The sequence below is a fragment of the Amblyomma mixtum genome, chromosome 2 (genome assembly GCF_055824585.1).
Source record: "Amblyomma mixtum isolate Tamu chromosome 2, ASM5582458v1, whole genome shotgun sequence".
Lineage (NCBI taxonomy): Eukaryota > Metazoa > Arthropoda > Arachnida > Ixodida > Ixodidae > Amblyomma > Amblyomma mixtum.
In genome coordinates, this window is record NC_143013.1 from 269,666,904 (window position 1) to 269,689,529 (window position 22,626).

At 45.4% G+C, this 22,626-nt stretch overlaps 2 protein-coding genes across 6 annotated transcripts; one reads left to right on the forward strand and one right to left on the reverse strand.

The window, feature by feature from the left end:
- Positions 1-1,620: 1,620 nt before the first annotated feature.
- Stoml2 (stomatin like 2) lies at positions 1,621-2,855 on the reverse strand. The gene has a single exon (XM_089573953.1). It carries the CDS (start codon positions 2,736-2,738, stop codon positions 1,662-1,664), a length of 1,077 nt encoding a protein of 358 aa, XP_089430079.1. The 5' UTR covers positions 2,739-2,855; the 3' UTR covers positions 1,621-1,661.
- A 246-nt stretch (positions 2,856-3,101) lies between these two features.
- Positions 3,102-22,626, forward strand: Tango5 (Transport and Golgi organization 5). 5 transcript variants are annotated; one of them, XM_089573948.1, is made up of 12 exons: positions 3,102-3,404; positions 7,589-7,863; positions 8,672-8,762; positions 9,429-9,539; positions 12,957-13,036; positions 13,811-13,910; positions 14,270-14,321; positions 14,445-14,524; positions 14,613-14,693; positions 16,766-16,944; positions 18,241-18,343; positions 20,812-22,626. In XM_089573948.1, the coding sequence occupies exons 1-12, from the start codon at positions 3,285-3,287 to the stop codon at positions 20,974-20,976; spliced, it is 1,437 nt and encodes a 478-aa protein (XP_089430074.1). In that variant the 5' UTR covers positions 3,102-3,284; the 3' UTR covers positions 20,977-22,626. The 5 variants fall into 5 exon arrangements, with proteins under 5 accessions (XP_089430074.1, XP_089430078.1, XP_089430077.1 ...); XM_089573952.1 differs by lacking the exon at positions 3,102-3,404 and adding an exon at positions 4,209-4,501; XM_089573951.1 differs by lacking the exon at positions 3,102-3,404 and adding an exon at positions 4,210-4,424.

Consider the following 22,626-nt stretch of genomic DNA (forward strand, 5'->3'; position numbering starts at 1 on the left):
CACACTCCAGGACAATTATAGTCTAATAAACACCATATATTGCAAGTACTTCAGAAACATTACAGCTGGGGGCACTGATTACAGCAACACAGATGCTCGTGTACTGCCTTAGAGTTACAAAATGCGTAGAAATCTTCAATTAAGAAAACATTATTAACTCACGGTGCACAGGGCACACCGCTCACAAGCAGTAGTACAAGGATGACATTGGTAGTTGATGAGTAATATAAGCTTTACTGGGATGTGAATATTAGAAAAGCACATACATCCTATCATTTTGCTTGATTGGAATGAGGCTGAAACACTGCGACATGTGCCTCAGCACCAGTTGTGTGCTAAATTATGCAAAGAAAAAAACTTTTGATCTTGAGCCATATTTAAGTCAGTTATGTATTTCTGTTCTGAGCTCAGACTGCGAAACTTCAACGCCAGATGTAGTGCATGACAATCATTTAGGTGTTGGCCATGCCCAGCAGTCGGTGCACTTTTAATGAGTTCCACCTGCCAATAAGCTTAAAATAATGCCTACCGATTCCACCTGACAGCCCTCTTTTCCTTGGGTACAGTAACTAAATGTCATCCAGCAAGCTTTAATGGCATTAATGCATTTGTTTTGCATGAACAGCAATCACGAGGGCTTTTATGGCAGAACACTTGTAATGCCTTCAGCAGATTTCGTTAAAAAAATTGCACACCAACACCTTGGTGCGGGCAGTAAATGTACGCCGGACATCAAAAGTTTACAAGGTATGCATGGTGCGAAAAACGTCAATCTTGTGGAAGCCACTGGATGCTGGTTTGGTTTGGTTTATGGGGTTTAACGTCCCAAAGCGACTAAGGCTATGAGAGACGCCGTAGTGGAGGGCTCCGGAAATTTCGACCACCTGGGGTTCTTTAACGTGCACTGACATCGCACAGTACACGGGCCTCTAGAATTTCTCCTCCAAAGAAATTCCAGCCGCCGCGGCCGGGATCGAACCCACGTCTTTCGGGTCAGCAGCCGAGCACCATAACCGCTGAGCCACCGCGGCGGCCCACTGGATGCATTCTGATTTGAAAACCTGCAGCCTGTACTCTAGGGTGGCAAACTCCGCAGACTATCTGCCCAGGCCACACGGAAGTAGCGTTTTTCACCGACGTGTGCCCTGCAAATTTTTTATGTCGAGTGTCCATATGGTGTTATATCACGGACACTGCTATATCACGGACACCATTATGGTGCACCACACATTGATTTTGCAATGTAGGTGGCAATAAGCAGATTATATTCTCATCTTGCAACTTGTTTGCAGAGAAGTGGAAGCCACGAGTAAGAGGAGGCAGCTTCCACAAGTGTGCTGTTGTCACGCATTAAAGACAATGAACCACATGGACCTGGAAGCTGTTGTTTACAGCACGCAAGTTGTGAGATTTTCACAATGTTTCCAGTTCGTCAACATGCTCGCCACTCTGGCATCGGTGCACATCACCTACAGATAAGAATCGTTGGTGACTATGGATAACTATCAACATTACATTGTCAAAGAAAGCTGTCAGCTGCGACTTGGTCACATTTATAATAGTATTTAACAAATTCAGAAGTGAACATGATCAAGCTGCTGTTTAAGATGCAGAATCACGTTAAGTGCAGAACAGTTTTTAATTGTGGCGTATTCACAATCTTATGTCTGACGCTTCGAGGTGTTGCTGGCATCTTTTCTGTCCTCGTCGTCACTCATGTACTCTGCCAAGTCGTCCCTGGACTGCGCTCCTGCCTCGACCTGCACTGTCTTCACAGGTTGGGCAAGGTTCTTGTAGATGGCCATTGCCTGAGCCACCGAGGACGTCACGTCGCCAGTGTTGGCGGGAAGGATGATGGTGTTCCCTTCTTTGGCAAGGCTTTTGAATGCCGTTACATACTGCTCGGCTACCAAAAACGAAGCGGCATTGGGCCCAACTGGCTGTTTCAATGAGCTCGCAATCCAGTCAAGGGCCTTGGCCTTGGCCTCAGCTTTCGCCAACGTGGCGTTGGCCTCTCCCTGCGCCTTGTTGATGAGCTCCATCTTCTCTGCCTCAGAGGCGAGGATGCGCGCCCGGCGCTTGCCCTCGGCCACGTTGATGTCGGCTTCACGAATACCTTCCGATTCAAGCACGGCGGCCCGCTTCTTCCGTTCGGCCTCGACCTGCATCTGCATCGCTTCGTGCACCCGCTGCGGCAGGCGGATGTCACGAATTTCGTAGCGTAGGCACACGATGCCCCAAGCGCCGCTCGCCTTGTTGATGGCGTCCACGATCGCAATGTTCAGGGACTCACGCTCCTTGAAGACACTGTCGAGCGCTATCTTGCCCAGCTCTGAACGCATCGTCGTCTGCGCGAGCTGTGTGATGGCGAACTCCGGGTCCTCGACACCGTAGCTCGCTCTGTACGGGTCAACCACTTTCAGGTAGAGGACTCCGTCGATGTTGAGCGTCACGTTGTCCAGCGTGATAGCAGACTGCTGCGGGATGTCTATGGCTATTTCCTTGAGGGACTGCACATAACGAACGCGGTCTATTATGGGCAGAAGCAAGTTCAAGCCGGGCTCCAGGATCCGCGAGAATTTGCCCATTCTCTCGACGACCCATGCTTCTTGCTGAGGCACGAACATGATCACAGTGTTGATGGGAGTAGTGGACCTCTGTCGCGCGCAGCGGCCGGTCGTGGATAAAGCGGTGCGCAGAAGTGTCCTGCTGTATGTAGCTCTAGCCAGTGAATACATGCTTGAGAGCTGTTTCAGCAAAAAATGACGGTTTTAACACCACAGTAGTGGGCTCAGAGGGTCACCGGTAAAACATCACGCTGCAAAGACAACTTTCCTTGCTTGCACAATGTTGTTGGTAGCGAACTCTCAATGCGCTAGTAGAAGCGGGAATAAAAGTAGTAAAAGATACAGCTTGAAGCTAATAATATTACCCGCGTTTTAGGAATTTAGTTTTTCTGGTTTATAAATTTAAACGCGTTGTAGCAAGTCTAATAACAGCCTTCTTCGAAAAAATAAATTTTTCACGATCGCCGTGAATTTAGCCGAGCCTCTCGCATTTGCCGGTAGCACCGGTCATAGGCACCGGCAGGTAGGAAACGTTGCTGTGCTCTGCAGGGAAGCTAAGCCGTGTGTTTTGTTTCTCCGCGATGCCGTGTGCTGTTTAATTTTACTTCGTTCGGCCATTCTTTTGCGTTTCGAGGCTGTAGAAGGGCAAGCATGAGCCCGGAGGCACGTAAGCAGGCCTCCATTAGCCTCCAGTACCGCAGCTTTTAGTTCCGAGCGATGGGCCCGAAAAACAAACGGGCGCCCACTCGTCGGGAGTACAAGTCTCTCACTAAGGATGCGCTTCGCCAAGAACTGAAATACCGAGGCATAAAATCGTCTGGCAAGAAATCAGACATGGTCAGTCGCATGCTGGACCGGTGTCGAAGGCACAGTGACGCATGAAACACCTGCCTGCTGCTGTTGGGCTTCCAGCTTTTGTTGGATACGCCTCATGCTCGAGCATATGGTGATGAAAGCATGGCAGTGTGTGCCTTGCACGCTTGTAGAAGAGCTAGTTGTGCGATTTGCATCTCTGCACCTCATATTCGGGCGTAGGAAAGAAACTAACAACTCTGTTAGTACGGCGCAGTAGCTTGTTTAGAGCGACTTTATGCTTCACTTGAAGTTTGACGAGACAATTTCTTTCAGATAAAATTCGAACGCCCTCAGGCCGACCGGCGTGCCCTGTGCCAAAGGATAAAGGGAGGCGGAGAGGAGCATTCTCATTCAGCCGTTACGGAGACAGTCCTACTACACGGAAACAATGCTCGTGCACGTTTAGCATGCCCAAATTGCCCTAAGCACCCCAAGTCAATCGTGTGTGGCGCACCCCTCAAGGGCATATTCTGGATTTCGTTAACACCGCGACAGAAATGAGAGCACGCGCTTTATCTTATCATTGACGTCGCAGCAATATCTGCATCCGGTAGTTAAGGGTTGCCCAATAATCGAAGAGTCTGGAGCGGGAACAGGCAGCTTATCTCGGCAGCAACAATGTGCTGAGGCTTTTTTTTTTTTGTGCGTGGGGACGGATTAACTTGCGGATATTACGTACCGGCACACATCGTCATCCTGCTGTACGTATCTACTACGCGTAGCCGGCGTAGCCGTTACGAGCACTTCCGTTAGACAAAAAACGACCAATCACGCTCGCCCAACTAATGAGGTAAAAACGGATGAGCAAAACGAACGCGTGGTGTGGCGGTCGCGTTACGGCGCTACGGCTAGCGCACCTGTCGCGATAGTTTCGCTCTTTGGCTCCGCCGTTTTCCCGTAGGAACAGCTGTAGACTATCGCAGACGCTCCTGCTGTGCGTCGAAACGGATACGCAGAGTGCGTGACCGCGTCGACACCGTCAAATGGACTTGTGAACGCGCTGTGAGTAGTTTTCCTGCCCTGTTCTCTCAAGTCTCGCAGTCTGTGGCGAACTTTCGACGATTTCGCGGGGCCTAGTGGTGAGATTTTCCTGCTGGCTGCGAAACGGCGCATTAGGAATCCGAGCGATCAGTGCCCGGAAAAAAGTCGTCTGCCACGTCGCATTGGAGAAAAAAAAAGCCTCGTATTTCGCTCCGTGCTCTTCGTATGCTCTCGCGTTTGAATCAGCTTCATCGTTATGTGACACGGTTCGATTGTTTTCGTCGGGACTGCTTGCCGGAGACAAAAGTGAGGTAAAACGTGTCCGGTCAACCTGCGCGCGCTCATTTCCCCCTTTGTTCAAGGTAGCGCTCGGGTGAGGGAGCTTCTTTGGTTGCCCCCTGAATTGGCGCAATCTATTTGCGCACGCTGTGTCGAGATCACGCTGTTCGTGGTAGTCACGCGCAGTCCTTTCCCTACGCTGTAGTGCGTTGCATGGCGATTACAGAACGTTTCTTTGTGCGAGGCTCTGACGTGCGGGCATCGAAGTTGCGTTGTGTATCGTAAGGCGCCATGGTGTATCCTCCCTTAGTGAGTATGGAAAGCCAGGTTAGAGAAAACTTTTGCCCTTTTGAGCTAACGCTCAGTTCTTTCGAAGGTGACTGACCCGGTGTCGTCCGCGAGATTCGCATTGTCGCCGGCGGTGTGCACCCCCATGCTGTGATGGAATGAATCGCAGCCAGTACTTCGACTTCGTAACTGTTAGTTCTTTTATCGCCGATGGTTCATATCGTCGGGGCGTCGCGGTGAAAAAGCACGTCAATTATTGCGCCGGAAAGAGCATCTACGGGGCTACTGCCACACTACGAATTTGCCTGTTAGTAGGGAGTGCTCAAATCGGCTGAGACATCTATTGGTGATAGCCGTACAGTGCAACCGGTTTCGAAAATGCGGTCAGATGCGGCATAACCATATGACGATTAATTAAGCGGCACTTCTGTATCCATCATATCAACTAACGGAATGAGCGAAGTATGCCGCTTCAGAGCTGGATGCAGTGCTGATGGTGCTGCTAGGCTGCACTCAATGCCTCTCTAGTATTTAAGCCATTCTTGCCGACCTCTCTGCCTTCCCCCTCATTAAGCTTTACTTTCTCTATGGAAGCACTTATCGTGAACAAGTGTTAAGGTCTATTACAACACAGCTCTTGCTATGAAGTTGCTGATTACAGGGGACATGGGTCATTCATAGATGCACTTGATATGTCCTTTGGCAAACCAAATGGTAATGCTTTTTTTTTTTTTTCAATTGTGAAACATTAGTACCAGCCCTGAGGAACGGATTATGGAGAGAGGAAGCACGCAGCTAGTTACACTGGGTAAAAATTCACGATTTCTGCCGGTGTGTGCATGCGTAGAATTCCCTGGCTGAGTTGCCCAATTTCTTTGTTCGAGCGGGTGCAATGCCAGTGCAGTTTTTCTTTCCTCATTCAGAAGGCTATTCCCATTTACGATCACTAAGGGCACGTATGGCATGGAAAAGCTGTGATGAACTGTGATGAACGTGTCTGAATCTGATACGGTTATTTATATGTTGCGTGCTCTTTCAACCTATCGTATCTGTCTGGGCAACGCAGTCAAGGGTGTAGTATCCATTTCGCAAATAGATAAAACTCCTCAGGGCTGTGCTCGTCATTTCTTTCATAATGTCTAGCACCTTTGCACACCGGTTTGCTCAGGCCTGAAAAATAAACAATGCAGGGACCTGAAAAACTTTCTCGAGCAGTAGCTTAATTTTAGATGTATCCATGATGCAGCAGGTCATATTTTTGGTGAATTATTTGCACTGGTTGTGTTTCACAAAGTAAAATTATTCGTTGGAGAAGGTTTGTGGTTTTCTCAATGTATGCAAGTGCTGCTTTATCCTATGTGTGCGAAGGTCTATGATGCAGTCTAGTGCCTCGTGCACTCATGGTTTTTTATCAACTGTCTGAGGAACTAGGCGGTGCTTACGGGCACATGTAATCAGCAACATCAGCCATCAGGCTGTGACCAGCACATGGATTTTAGGAGACTTACACATGGCTTGCATGCTACAAGTGTGGGAAAGTATATTGCTTTCGTAATTTAGAGCAGATTGTTTGCATTATAATCTTGCATGTGCACTGGTCACGCGCAAGTGTGTTGCTAGTTTTTTGTTTGTACTAGCCTTAACACTAATCTGCATAGTTTTGCACATGCTGTCACACCCCTGTAGCTGCATTCGTGTGTACAGCACATGTTGGGGTGCCTCCAGTTGTGCTATGCCAACATCAATGGTCAGTTTTGTTGTTGCATGTTTTTTGTCAGGTTGTCTCATTGACACAGAGATTTCGATTTTGTATTGAGAAACTTATCTCAAGTAAGCTGCAACTGCGTATCTGAATATTTGTCCTGAGGAAAGCGCATGCATCTTGATGGATATTGTGAAAGATGAAATGGCTCACTAAAAGCGTAAGGTTTGAAGAAGCAATGGCAGCAAGAGTGAGTTTCGTCATCAGGTTGATACAATTGATACATGTGCAGACATTGATTTCAGACCATAGTACAAATTCTGCCAATGAATTGTCTTTAAAAAAACACTAAGGGCATCTTTATCCACAATCTGCTGTCAGTAAAATTTCATTGTTTGGGTATTTGCGGCTCTGTGGACGTTCATTCTGGAGAAAAACTTTTATTGTCAAGGGAGTTAGGGTGAAAAATAAATTTATTATCACCTCTCAATTCAGACTTGACATTTTCAATTGAGCTTTTAATTTCATTGCTGCTTTTAGTCATTTGTGAAAAAATTTTTCTGAATAATATTGCTTGTAAGGCATCCTGCTGACACCACTAACCCTACTACTCATTTAGTTTCGTTTCTTTTCATGAATCCTGGTACATATTGTTTTGGATCCTCATGGTGTTTCAGGATGGTTTGCAAAAGGTCACTCAGTAGTTATTGCTGCCTTCTATTGCAAGCATTGCAAGCCTAAAGCTATCAGTCTTGATTTTGTTAGCCAGCTGCAAACATGCAATGATAAGTGCGTAATATATTTACTGCAAACCTCGGATGCGTCTCGTAGCATGTTTAAAAAATGAGTCTTCAAAGGTGCTCTTGGAATTGGCATTCTTTACATCGTGGTTTGTGCTTGATTTTGGTCTTGCCAGGTTAAACGACTGGAAAAGTGGGACCAGGAACAAATGGCGGCCGACGCGAGCGATGCCACAAAGATGGGGCCGGCAGTGCGCCAGCGCAAGACTTCAGAGTCCCTGGGCATTGCAGCCAATGGGGGCTTGGCCGCTTCGCCCAAAGAGGCCCTGCGCATGGAGCTGCTGGCCGGCTGCGTGGACCGCAAGAGCCTGGTGCTCTGGCGGAGACCTGTCATGACACTGCGTTACTTCGTCAGCGAGCTACTGGTGCTCACCCTAGACCTGGGTGTCAAGTGAGTCTGGAATGCATCTTCGGGAAAAGGAGAAAACAGCAAATGGAAGGAGGGAATGCTGGGGCTAAGTGTGTGTTGCGGAAGCCTTGATAATTTTCTCTAGCCTTTATGCTTGTTTGGCAAGTATCTATTTGTAACGATTCGGTTCGTTTCATGTCTTAAAGGTAATCTTTCCATAACGCTTCAAACAACTAATGAAGCATGCATTCATGACCTCTCTAAACAGACATCATCTCTACATGCAGTTGTGGGTGTGAAGGGTAATTTGAAAATGGATTCGTTAGTGCCAAGATTTTAGGCTGCTGGAGACCAGGTGAAAAAACTGCGGATGTTAAATCAGATAGATGTGAAAAGCTTTCAATACCTGGTAGCATGGGTGGGGACATTTTATTTTGCGTACTCTGTGTCCTAGAAATGCAACTGGCTTCTTTGTGCTAGGGCCCCAAAGTTTGTCCTCTACTCTACAGCTCTCTTGGGTATAAGTGTATGCTTTGTGAGACTGTTCGCTTGCCTAAAATATGTTAAATCTCAATATCTGCCCCAGAAAGTGTGGTGGGATGCCAGTGCACACCTTTTAACCTACGCTTCCCCAACACCGAAGCCACTTTCACGCGTTGGCAGCAGCTGCTTTTTTTTTTTTTTGTCGTGAAAAACAGCCCTATTTAGAACAGCTGTATTTGCACGCAGGCTCGTTTGAGCAGTTCCGGAAACTTGTGACGTCTACTCACCTCATGCCCTGTACTTGTTTTGTTAATGTGACTTGCCTTGCATTGATGTTTTTTTTTTTTTTGTGCGTGTGTGTATGCAGGCTGTGGCGAAACAGGAGACATGTGATGGCCGGCCTTTTAATGTTACTTCTATGCATCATTGCTTACTACATTGAGGGATCTCATCAAAAGGTAGGCTGTACTGACGTTTGTATTGTGTTATTTATGAAAGTTTGTCATGCACTGCATTTACAAAGTGTACCATAGATTTTTCCCGTGCTTCAATGCAACCTTGATAAGGTTGATCCTGTGGAAATTAATCAACAGAATGTTAAAAGATTTGAGTCTGGTTTGAGATAGCAAGAGCATAGTACATTGACCACTGGGCTGCATGCATGCAACATTTTGACATCTTTGTTATGTACGATGGCATTGTACTGTTTCTGTTCTTCACTGCCCTTGAATTGCTCCCAGAAGGCAGAGCTTCCAAAAGGAGACCTTCTAATCACTGTTTATATACATGTATATGCTAAAGTGGCATTTTTTGTTTATTATGAGTAGGTCTCTTTATGAGCAGGTATGTATAGTCCTAAACATTTGTGCTCGATGGTTAGCACTGGTATTGCAACTGATTTTGCAAGGATGGCTGTTCACCTTCACCGCGCTTTAGGTAAATCTACATGCCTTGTTCTGTAATGTTAACTAAAAAACAGGGCAGTATGGCTGCCTATTGCACTGTGCTCTGAATGAGCAGTTGAAATGGGCAAGTTAGGGCTCTATTTAAGTCTTCATTTGAACCATTTCATTCCGCACTGTGTGCAGTGTAAGCATTCTTGCCTGTTTCTTACACTTTTGCAGTACATATTGTTTATTGAGAAGAAAGTTCTCTGGTGTGCCTATTGGGTGGGCCTTGGTGTGCTCTCCTCCGTTGGCCTGGGGACTGGTCTGCATACTTTTCTCTTGTATCTGGTACGTATCTGCACCCTCCCCTGTCTTTCATGGTTCTAGTGCAGAAATTGTGCTCATTGTATGGGTTTCAAAATGCTGGTGTGGGTGATGCTCAATAGAGCTACTTTCCAGCTACATTGAAATCTTGTTAATCCGTTCCTGGTTTATAAGCTCAAAATTACAGGCATTAACAGTGCACCATGTTTTTTTTCTTTCTCCTAATTAATACATTCCCAGATAACACGATTTCTCTTGGCTACTACATCTAAGATTTTGACAAATTTGATCTGGAAGCTGGAATGCAGCTGAGGTCACTCACCGCGGTGGCTTTTCTGCAGTGCCTAGGTGCGAAGGGGTGAAGCATGTGTGCACGCACGCATGTGTGTGTAACATGTGAGCGGGTTGTTCCTGCAGCAGCTTCTTTGCGGTGCATGAGAGCAACGTATCCGAGAACTATGATGCACAGTCATACGAGTGAGCCCGGTCTGGGGAACTCAGCATGAGAAGCAAGAACTTTGCTATAGTCTGCCGCTGTGGTGGCTCCCCTGCAGTGCATAGGTGAAAGTGGATGAAGCATTAAAAAAAAGATTTTTGGCTACTATTGTCATTGCCGTTGATAGACCAGATGTGTCGAAAAACTCTTTCTGGGTTAAAGACAAAGAAAGCGTGGACTGAATTATGCGAAAACTATGAAAGTGTTTCAGACCTTGTTTCAAAAAATGCAGATGGACATCTTTATGAAGTGAAATTGCCAATAAATTGCCTTTGTACTTCTTACAACAGTTCCATTTTTTTCAAAATTAGGCAGTTTGCATTGAACTAAATTCTGTGAGAACTAAAAAGGCTGCTCACACGGTGTGCCAAATTGACTTTTTTATGAAGTGAAATTGCCAGTAAGTAGCTTTGTACTAGGCCTTTGTGAGGATTCAATAGTTATAAATATTTGGTCAAATAGTAAATTATTCTATATTTGATTTGATTTTTATGTTTTGTGTTTGAAATCTCGAAGTACACGTTGCAAGCGGATGGCGTTTCTGGAATGCTTGCTTCGTGTGGCTTCAGTTCAGTGAACTTTTTCCGGGATGCTACCACGGCGCACGCACAGCCAAGCCCCCCAGAGACACCTAGGCGTGCACGCGACATGGCTGAGCGCCTACGCATATGCCGGAGCCGGTCTACACATGCATGCTGCTGCACATGCGAGTAGGCGTGAGTGCAGCTCCAAGATACGCTGTACCTGAGAGGTGCCTGCGACCTCTCAACATGCGGTGCATATGCACCGGAACAGGCACGGCAACGTGCACCAGTCGGAGTACGCGCGGCCCCATTGACTTCCGCGTCTGGGCAGACTGTGGCTATCGCGGCCACTCTTGTCCACGTGCAGTTCGCTAATCATTTTCGTATTGCATCAATGATACCCAAATAAGGGAAGTCACAGAATACAAATACCTAGGCGTAACGTTTACAAACACTCTTTCATGGTCAAAACACATTGAGAACATTTGCGCAGCCGCCTCTCGAAAACTCGGCTTTCTGCGTCACAAACTGAAAACAGCACCTCCTGATTTAAAACTTCTAGCCTACAGAACTTGCATATTGCCAAAATTAGAATACGCAGCAATAGTATGGGATCCCTTTCACCTAAAGGATAAACGTAAACTTGAAATGGTTCAGAGACGAGCAGTCAGGTTCATCTTCAACAAGCTCAGGTCCACAGATTCCCCGTCACAACTCATGGCTGCCAACCACATACCTACCTTAGAGTCACGAAGATCTATAGCACGACTTAAATTTCTTTTCTCGATGTATCATAAGTCACTGAAATTCAACAGATGGCCGTACATTCAACCATACCTGCCACGCGCATCAAGACACCGTCACGCTCACAGTTTGCTGCCTTTCCACGCACGCACTAATTTATTTAAAAATTCCTTTTTTCCTTGTACAGTTAGTCAGTGGAACGATCTGCCGGCTGAAATTTTTTCCACTGACAATTTTGACCAGGCGCTACTTATGTATTTTGTAACGTAATATTCTTTCTGTGTCATTTTCCCGTCTTTTCATTCAGTTGTGTTTTTTATGTGTTTTTTCTGCGCAGTAGTGCATGCAAGTGCATTTTGTTCTGATTATGCGAAGGTCGTTATTGTGCAAAATTGAAATGCGAACTTGTTCATTTTTGTTCACTTTTTGCTGCTCCCCCCCATGTCAAACACAAGAGAATAACTTATCACTTGATGTTAATGAAATGGAAATGTTGTACACATGCCCACCTGCTTGGTCTCCTTGAGACCGCAGTACTTGTAAATAAATAAATAAATAAATAAATAAATAAATAAATAAGTGCGACGGTGCGAACACGAGAGGAAGCTAGCATGAGCCACGTGGAGATGGGTATTCTTTTCGAAGCCTAACGCGGGATGATACTGGGTGCACCGGTGTGCGGTGCGTACACCTAGCAGGTATCCATGGAGTCGCCGCTTAAAAGCAACAACTGTGCAACGACACAATCAAAACCAGCCGTTGGAGGTCCCACGAATAGGTCACACACACCACGAATGTACTAGCTTCGCATGTAGGTTGACTCCCCAAATTCCTAATGGGTATTTTTGCAGTAAGTTAACACAACTTCAGTGAGTGCGACAATGTGTGTATTCTTTTTTCCATCTAATGGCCTTGTGTGTTAGAAAAATGATTTTGAAAATGCCTACTGTGCCGTTAAACCTTTTATTTTTGTGTGTGTCAGGAGTAAATATATTCGATGAGAAATTGTTCGAAAAAAAATTGCTATTCACTTTGAACCAAAAAACCACGATTTGCACAGGCCTGCTTTGTACTTCATTCAGCAGTTATTTTTTTTCCAAAATTAGACAGGTTGGGCCATTGTCTTCCTGGATAATGATTTTCTCACATTTTTTTTTTAAAAGTATCATGAAAGTTTAACTATTACATGGACATCACCGCAGAAAAGTGGCCTCAGATTCTTTTTTACGCTATTTAGCACTAGGTTCACCTTTTTACCGTGTCAGTTGTTCAAGCTTGAGGAGGGCCGCTATGAAACAAGTCTCATTTTTGATATGGAATCAGCTTTTTGTGTTATGTTACTGAAAAGCCCTGTAGTTCTTCAAGTAACATAGCTTTGTTTTTATTTATTAAAGCATTCATTTTAAGGGCCTGAGCTTGCGGCTGAATGTCTGAGCAGGTTCAACATAGTAATACTGATCCGCCATTTACTTATGGGACATGTTACACGAAGCATGTACGAGCATTTGGGCATGCCATGCCTGTTTGCCTCATTTGCATAGTGAAACAAGTATATTGGGATACTATTTGTACTCCGTTGTGCATTGAAATATCTGTGCTTTTATTGCTGCTTTCAGTCAGCACTGTTTAATGCTATGTCTGGACCCTTAATATCGTGTTTTGTTCTCGTCCTTCCAGGGTCCTCATATAGCTGCAGTAACGTTAGCAGCTCATGAGTGTGGCAGTGTGGATTTCCCTGAACCTCCTTATCCTGATGAGTGAGTTCACTGCATGTTCTTTTGTACCGCGGGTTCTTTGCTGCTCTTGATAGCCGTGATCAGCTGGGCACTTTGTTTGAGGTGGCATCTACTTTGCATCTCTGAAATAGAACTTGAAATGCCTCAACTCACAAGTGTATATAATAGTGAATGGTGTACTATTTGATAAAGATGCACACATGAAAAAAAAATAATCGGAACAGAGGAATATGCATCAGTAGCAAAGACATAATTTAGTGGAACTTGCAGTGATGAAGTCAAACTCCATTATGTGCCGCTGTAAGGTTGAGTGAATATGAGAGAAAGAGCACTAAATGCAAAATGCACCACAGAGTCTAGATGGATAATAAGTGAGCATGGTGACAGTTAAATCATAATGCTGTAGGGATCTGTTGTGCAGGTCTTTCAGGGCAGATAGGGTTATCTGCCGCCATCAGCTACTGAATCATTTTAAAAATGCTGTCAGCCTAAATTTTAACATTTCCCATAACTTGTGTGGCATTTGCTCTTTTATTCTGGCTTGCACGTTGCACACAAACTGTTTCTTGTCCAGCCAGAAGTTTTTAGGAAGCTATAAACGTTAGTCATCAAGCACACATGGATTGTTCATGTATTTGCACAAACTGAGATGACACCCGAGGAGAAAGTCTGATGTGAGGCTACCTCTGAGTTGGGCACCTTGTAGTGCAGCTGTAGATAAGCATTGGTGGCTTCTCTGTGGGGATGCCAGTGAACAGTGCATGTGTTTAGTGCCACTTATTGCTTTGTTCCTAGGATAATCTGTCCTGATGAGTCTAGTCCTGGAGCATCAAGTGGTGCCACTGTAGGCATCCTGAAGGTCATGAGCAAAGTGAGACTAGAAGCATTTATGTGGGTAAGTGGTGTTGGTTTAGCCTTTTCTTGCTCAATGCTGACTAAGCCGTAGTTCTGCTTCCCTTGTGGCCTCTCCACTGTTTCTTCCAATAAGTCTGTTGCACGTTCTCTTTGTTGTTGATGCTGACAAACTGGCTGCCAAATGTTCCGTTTGTTAGGCTCAGTTCTGCAAGTTACACTAGTTGGACACAATAGCATTGTGGGAACTTGAGCTTTGTTGATGTTTGAGCTTTAAATTTTTAGAACATTGGTTCTAAATTAGGTGCACTTGAAATAATTTTTGCTTCAGCAAAACTTTGTAATATTACAAAATTTTTTTCTTAAGGAAGATTACTTAAGAATTCATTTTAAATTTTGCAGGGAGCAGGCACTGCTCTTGGTGAACTGCCACCATACTTCATGGCAAAGGCTGGTGAGTTTCCGTTTGTCATGTGATAAGTCAAGCTGATTGTTGATTTTACATTTCTCAGTGCTTGCGAGAGTAAAGGTTTCTTGTGCCGAGTTGTTGACTCAGTTTTGTTTTTTTGGTTTTTAGCTCGGTTGTCCGGTAACGAAGACCTTGAGGACCTTGAAGAACTGGAGGAACTTATGGAGAAAGAAAAAACCACTGACTTGGTAAGTATAAGCGTGTGCTTTGTCACACTTTTGTCATGTTCCATAGGCTCCAGTGCTTATTCTCACTTTCAAAATGAAATAATTCCAGTCTGTCCTGGACAAGGCGAAGTTGGCTGTGGAAAAGCTGGTGGAGAGAGTCGGCTTCCTAGGAATTCTTGCTTGTGCCTCGGTACGTATGCACTTCAGTTCTAATTTTGTGAGTGCTCCACGCCTGGGGAAACAGTGCGTGTTGTGGCATTTAATTGCAATCACAACATGGTGGTTATTGCAGCTAAACTCTTGTTTGCATTATAATAATAATAATGATTTATTTCCATCACCATACAGTGTTGGAGGGGATGGGAATAAAAGCGGTTATCGCTTGACAAGGTTCCCACCCCCTGTACAGCAAGTAGGCAGTGGCATGCGACGGCACTTCTGAGAAAATAAAAGAGAGAGAGAGAGAGAGAAAAAAAGACAACAGACAGATACACAATCACCAGCGTGTGCAGAAAATCAATGCGGCTTTAAGAAATAACAACAAAAGCAACACCAATAACAAAAAAAAACCTGTTATAAAGATTATAACAGCAACCAATACATGAAATACAAGTTCAAAGTGTGAATGCTAGAAAAATGTGGCTTCGGAAATAAAGTAGTTGAGGAGGTCAGAGCAGCTAATGTTTCCTATGTCAATGTTTGCAGCATAATTAATCTATTGAGGAGTGAGGGAAGTTGGAATGTTACCATTTGGCGTTCATAGTTTGTTCTGACTAAAGGAGCTACACAGTGTGGTTTGCGACGGCGTGGGTATGCGCTCTGAAACAACTGAATTGGGGCTAAGTCAGATATGTTTGTAATGCATCTTCTTTGTTCTATTTTATAGGTGCGCAATAGTTTATATGCATAAAGGTTGAAAACGTTAATAATCTTGTGCTTGGAAAATAAGTTTTTAGCTGAGTATCTATATGGCAGGTTATGAACAATTCTGAGGGCCCTATTTTCAAGAACGGCAAGTTTTTTCAGTCTGGTTTGTGTAGCAGTACCCCATACTAATGAACAGTAGTTTAGATGTGAGCGAAATAATGCACGATATAACAGAAGTTTTACCTTTTGTGGGAGACAACATTTGAAACGTGTCATAAATCCTATGGCTCGAGATGTCTTTAATGCTATATGACTTATGTGGTCGTCCCATTGCATGTCTTCAGTGAATATTACGCCAAGTGATTTGAATGATTTTACTAACTCAATCTGGTCTCGCAGTTATTATGCATCTGTCATCTTTTTAACTGGATGTGTTCATAATTTGGGAAAGCTTCGGCATATGCAGTGAAATCCTGTTCTTTAAATGCATTTGTCTAAGATTGTAGTGCCGGAAAGCGCTGTTTTTTTTGTTCTTTGCGCACGTTGAAAACATAAGCTGTTCGCACTGGTGACACGCAGTTGCTCTTAGTGCGTGGCCTTATCACCTTCTTAGCTACGAGAGGCGTGACTGGAGCTTTCTGGGAAAGTCAGGCTCGCAAGCAGCTATTATTTCCATTTCAATATTATTTCCACGTTTCAATAATTGCCTGTGCTTTGCGTGTCTTGCCTCAAACCTTCACTTCTGTCTTTAAATTGAGCCTGGCCGAGATTGACCAGCACTCTAACCTTCGATGACCACCAAGCAAACTTACGGGTATCGCTGCCACTGAGTTGTCTCCGTTTGTGGGCACAGGCTCGCCCAGTAAACAGTTCAACACTGTCCTTTGCCATCCATATCTGCGTCCATGCTTTTATTTGAGCCAGGTGTCAATACTAGTGCCCGTTTTGGCTTCGTAAGGAGTAAAATATCGGAGGGGACACTTAAGCTCTGCCTTAAGGGTACTATACCATAATACCTTTAATGGGCTGACGCACCGTATATGCGGAATTATATGCACATATGCTTATGCAACCCGGATTACTCCTCCTGGGCTACATCTCGCAACCAATTATTAATTTAACTGCCACCTGTCACACCGGTTAGTTTTCTCGCAATCCGGTGGGCAGGTTGTGGTGGTGCCACAAGGTCACGTGACCCAGGTTGCTTCTCCGGGGATTTTTCACTCACAGCGCCATCGACGCCGGATTTTCTGCACAGCGGGAGCCTTAACGCTGTCTGCAATGCAGACCATGGGAAGCTTGTACTCTCTAGCTGATTTGAAGGCCCGCAGGCTGTGTAGACTTTTTCTTTTGCCCTTGCTGATAACCTTGTTGGCTTGTTGCTTGTGTGTGCAGATTCCCAACCCACTGTTTGACCTGGCGGGCATCACTTGCGGCCACTTCCTGGTCCCCTTCTGGACCTTCTTTGGCGCCACCCTGATCGGCAAGGCTGTCATCAAGATGCACATCCAGAAGCTGTTTGTCATCATCGCCTTCAATGAGAACCACGTTGAACTCTTGCTCAAAATGCTCAGGTTTGACCGCTTTTTTTTTTGTCTTGCTTTTGCTTGCTTTGTTTGCCCTTGGGATCTTGCAAGGTGCCTCTGTTCAACCTACAATGGAGCATTGCAGGGGCTTTTCTTGTTGGCAGTGTTCTTCAGTTTGTTTACTGGTGGAGACTTTGCATAAAGTAACTGAGCGCGAGAGTTGGTGAGTGGATTTCTTTAACAGTGGGAGTGCTGCGATTACTGAACTCATTTCAAAGTAGCAAAATGACCTGTTGGTGGAGGTATGTGTATCTGCAAACTGTGTAATTCCTGTGGCATACTGTCCAAATGTGTGATTTTTTTTTTACCATTCTACTTTTTTTTCAACTGTGTCAGGGTATTAAATTGCAGCGTGACAGATGGCATGCATTTGCTTTGCATAGGCTGCTTGAATTCACTATGCCTTCTCGTGTGCGCATCCACTCTTTCATTTATGCGGTGGGCCTTATGCCTTCATGTGCATGCCCACCAAGTGTATGCACTCTGCCCTTCGTCTGTTTTACGGGGCTAACTACATCTGCATCTGTTTGTTATCCTTTGCGCTGAAACATGTATCCTTGACGTAAGGCTAATCTCGTGTAGCCGCACGGAATGCGGCCTAAGCATCCAGTGATAACCTGAACAGCGCGCTGATTTCATCAGGTGGCCGCAATTTTTAAATTTGCAAGGCATTACTCAAGGCAGTTATTCAGTTAAATCAATCTCGAGCATTTATACGCTTGCATACATTCAGACTTGAACATCACATCTTTCACTGTCAGAATAGTAAATGCAGAGGTGATCAAGAGGAAAAAATTCTCCTTGCACTTGATTCGTACTAAGGATCCAATTGCAGTATACTTTGTGTCGTATAGATGTGGCAAATCGCATTGTAGATTTGCTGCAGACAGGTCGCATATGGCCTATGTCGGTGTTGCAGAGTTATGTCCAGAACAGTTGTTGCTCTGTGAGTAATATTAGCTTGGTAGTTACGCTGCCGCCGCGGTGGCTCAGTGGTTATGGTGCTCGGCTGCTGACCCGAAAGACGCGGGTTCGATCCCCGCCGCGGCGGTTGAATTTCTTTGGAGGAGAAATTCTAGAGGCCCGTGTACTGTGCGATGTCAGTGCACGTTAAAGAACCCCAGGTGGTCGAAATTTCCGGAACCCTCCACTACGGCGTCTCTCATAGCCTTAGTCGCTTTGGGACGTTAAACCCTATAAACCAACCAACCAACCAGTTACGCTACAAGTTTGCTGGCTGTGTCGCGCTGATGTCCTGGTTTCTTGTGTTCTTGCTTGTTGTAGGTACATCCCCTATGTCGGCCGATACCTGCAGGCTCCGTTCAAAGAATTCTTGGCCAAGCAGAAGGCCAAGTTGCACCGCAAAGTGGGCACCCACGTGGCTCAGGTGAAGGCAGCTGAGATGCTTTAGCATGAAAACACAGTATTGCTTACTTGTGCCATGAAGTGCTAGAGTATGCATAATTACGATCCAAAGGTACTGCCAGGAGCGTTAGGAGTGTCAGGAGCCCTGTATATACAGTAAAACCTTGTTGATACATTTCCGGTTCATACGATCAAAATCGCGGGCATTACAAATTTCCCATAGAGTTGCGCTGTTTTTTACGTGACAATGTTGAGGGTCTCGTTAGCATAAGACCTGGCATAGTCCTTCGGATTGGTCAAAAGGTGGTTGCGTGACACGTGGAGTGGCAGAATTGAAAAGGAACGTTATCGTCGGCTAATTCTTTCTCCCACTTAATACGTTCCCCAGCTAACAACATTTATTGGCTAGTATGTTTCAAAATTCTACAAATTCTAGATGTATATAATGGATCTACCGACCAAATGCATGTGTGCAAACATGCAAATCTACTGAACATGGGGGCACCCCCATGACATAAGCTGGGATGCAGCAGCAGTGTGGCTTCTCCGCAGTGCTTTAGTGCAAGGGGGCGAAGCATAGCTAGTGCAATGATTTACTAGTGGGCCACTCTTGCAGGGACACGACAAGAACAGGAGAAATGCGCTGGCTTCTCCGTGGAGCTTGAGTGCTTGGGAGCAAAACATTTTAGAACTATATGACGCGCTTACTAACAAGCGGACTATGTCTGAGGAAAGCAGCATGAATAGCAAGCGCAGTGCAACAGTCGGCTGCTGCGGTGGCTTCTCCGCATCATTGAGGTGCATGCGGGGGAAGCCATTGAGTGACCAGGTGCGTTGCAAAGTTCATGCCGTGCTTAAGACAACATAATTGTGGACTGAATTCTGCGAGAACTGTTCAGACCTTGTTCCAGAAATCTTAATTGACATTTTTATAGAGTGAAATTATCAGTATATGTCTTTCCGAAGTTTAGGAAGTTTGGATCGTGAGTTTTTCCGTATAATATTTTTTTTTTCTGATTAAAAAAAAACATATCATTGAGGTTCTGCTGTAGTACTATGGATATATTGGCCTTTGGTTCTGACCCTTGCAAAAGGAAAATGGCAATTTGCTTCGAACAAAAAGGTTAATGCTTCGTGCCCTCAAATTCTCCAGCAGGGAGATCATTAGGGCTCATTGCCACTTCAGTACAGTAGAACCCTGCCATTACGTTTTTCACGGGACTGTTTATGTCGGCAGCTCGCAAAAGTGACGAGAGGGAAAGGCATGAAAACACCGAAATTTAGAATTTGACTACATGTAACTTGGCTTTTAACAAACGCATTAAAAAAATTTTTACTGGAGGATATTTGCGAAGAGGCGCCTTTTTAACATCTCAGGCATACCGTAACTTTATTGAGAGCTCCTTCCAGAGTTCCTTTAGCCCATGCAACTGCCTCTCCTGCAGTGCTCCCCATGCAGCGTCTGCCGTGGCATATAGTTTCGTTTTTTACTGTCACTTGTTCATGCCTGCATCTCAGCCGCGATGCACTACACCAACAGCCGCAGCAAAATTCACACCACCTGTAAGCGTGCGGTCCATCAGCACAGTGCACCGGAAATGTCGAACACTGGTGGTCAAGCGCCAATGGAGTGCGAAGTCCCGTCTTGGCAGTGGTGTGACGTTGCCCTTCCGCACGCAATGATTGTAGGCAAGCAAAATGCTGCCATGGGGTAAACCACTATCGCCAGGTGACATTCACAACGTACAATGTGGGAATGGTGTCTTGATGTTACAGCCGGGTTTGTACTGCATGGGTTCCTATGGAAGCAGAGGAGGGACTGGTTTACGAAAAATTTCCATTCAGGAACACAATAACAGGGTTTTATTATATGCTCCTTATGTGTGCTGGTGGCTTGCTTATGTGTGCTGGCTTTTATGTGTGCTGGTTTACGGAAACTTTCCATTCAGGAACACAGTAACAGGGTTTTATTATATGCTCCTTCTTATGTGTGCTGGTGGCCGTTCCATGGTGCCTTTGTTGGCTTTGTGTGCTCGGTTGCTGAGAGAGAGAGAAAAATTTTTTTTTCCGGTTGCCGAGTCTAAGTTCGGAGGGTCGATTTCCAGCTGCCATGGCCAGTGCATAGGTCAGTTCCCTGCTTTTAGTAATGATTTATGGGTTTATGGGGGTTTGGCGTCCCAAAACGACTCGGACTATGAGGAAGGCCGTAGTGAAGGGCTCCGGAAATTTCGACCACCTGGGGTTTTTTATCGTGCACTGACAAGCCACAGCACACGGGCCTCTATAGTTCCGCCTCCATCGAAATTCTACAGCCTCAGCCGGGATCGAACCCGCGTCTTTTGGGTCAGTGGCCGAGTGCCGTAACCACTGAGCCACCGCTCCCTTCCGGCAATACATGGTAATCGTCTACAGTGATTAGGTGACTGCTGCTGGTATGCACGTAATTTTTCTCTGTTGCTGACATCGCGCTTTGATTGTTTGTGTTTGCAGGAGGGCTCGCTGCTCGCCTGGCTCTTTGAGAAGCTGGTGATGGCCATGATTGTCTACTTTGTCCTCTCCATCGTCAACTCCATGGCCCAGAGCTACCACAGGCGGCTCACCAAGGGCCAGCAGGGGGCCTCTCCAGCACCACCACGCAAGGTGGCCGTCAGTTGAGCCCCATTCCCACCAAGTCATCATGCGGTCGCCGAAGGGCGACACTGTGTGTGTGTGAACTGCTGACAGTGTGTGCCGGCCCAGACAAACAAAGGACTGCTAAACGAAAGAACTGCACTTGTTTCTCCCTCCCCCAGCGTTCTCCTTCCTCCTCATCAACATTTCTGGCTCACATTCATCTAAGCTTCTCTTTTCTTCAACTGCCTCTGCTCCCCTCCCCCCTTTCCTTTTTTTTCAGTCTTCATTATGTGAATGATTGCGAAGTGCTGAGAGAAGACTTTGTCGTTTCCTTTTCTGTACACTTGTCCCTTCCAGCCAACCATCTTGACTAAGCTTTCTTTTAGTGCAGGACTCCCTTTTGTTCTGTTGTGCTTTGCAGAGTTTTTTTTTTGTTATTGCTTCTAAAAATGTTTGTTGCTTACAAAGCCTGTACATAAGGAGCATGTAGCAAAACATTGTGAGTGGCAACCGCGAGTTTTACGAGTGTGCATCCCTGTGCCTCAGGTGGTGCCACTCTGCCCGGTATTTTTGTTTCCCCATTTCTCTGGCAACTGATTAGTGTCCTGCATTTTGGCAGTTGCACGTTCAATTTCTTTTCTAGAAAAATAGACTGACAGCTGAATGAATTGAATGCAGAGCAAGCTTCAGAAACACTGAAATCCAGTTGTGTTGGGTGGGGTATAGTTTTTTGTTTTGCCCTCTTAAAGAGGGCCTTCTGTTCTGTTGACTTTTGCCGATTTCAACTGAAGCACTAAAAATCCAGTTTTGGTTTAGTGCAGGACAAAATAATGCCTGTTTCAAGGCAAATTGTGTGGGAATTTGTGTCCAGGGAAACCGTATGCTAGGGTTGTTGCTCCAATAGCTGGAGGCAGGCAGAAGTCTTGTCATTGCAGGTTGTGCAGAAAAATGAGGTACCAGTCTCTCACCTCACAGATAAGCCATTTTGCAAGTGTACGTAATCTTTAGCCAAGGAAATGTTGCTGGCCAGGAGCACTTTGTGTAGCAGCAGTCGCCAGTAGTGTTGTCAGCTTGTCACCCAGAATAAGGCAGGCTTTCTTTTTATTGGTCAAACGGTGCATTGTCCTTCCAGTGTCCAGCTGATGTAATCAGTGTGAGAGACTTGAAAGTACCATGGCTTCTTGTGGTTGCTGTGCCTATCCGCCAAAGTTGAGGTAAATTTAGCTTGTAAATTGCATTTGTTTATGAGGTGCAATAGTCAAGCCCTGTAATAGTGGAAAAAGGTTTTCTCGTCATTGAGTCTTCGGCGAGAGCTGTGTGTGTTGTGCACGTGAAAAACTTGGGCCAAGGAAACACTCCAGGGCTGCCATTGACAGTAGCAGTCGAGCTTTCCCACAGGATTAGTGTGTGTACCCCCATTTCAAGCTGTCCAACTTACATTCCCAGTTTACCTAATTTTTTTTTTTTTCAACAAGCCACTGTTCAGTTTCACACTGCATGTGCAGGAAATGACCCCAACTGGCCTTTACAAGCTTTCTTCTGGTGTGCTGCATTGAGAAGCTGGAATGTTTGGCTTAGCACTTGAGCACGTTGGGGATTTCCTTAGGGTCATAGCTTTATCAAAGTGGCCTCGACACTCCCAGTTTGTAAAAAGCTATATATATTTAATAAAGAAAACTATACAGATTGCCA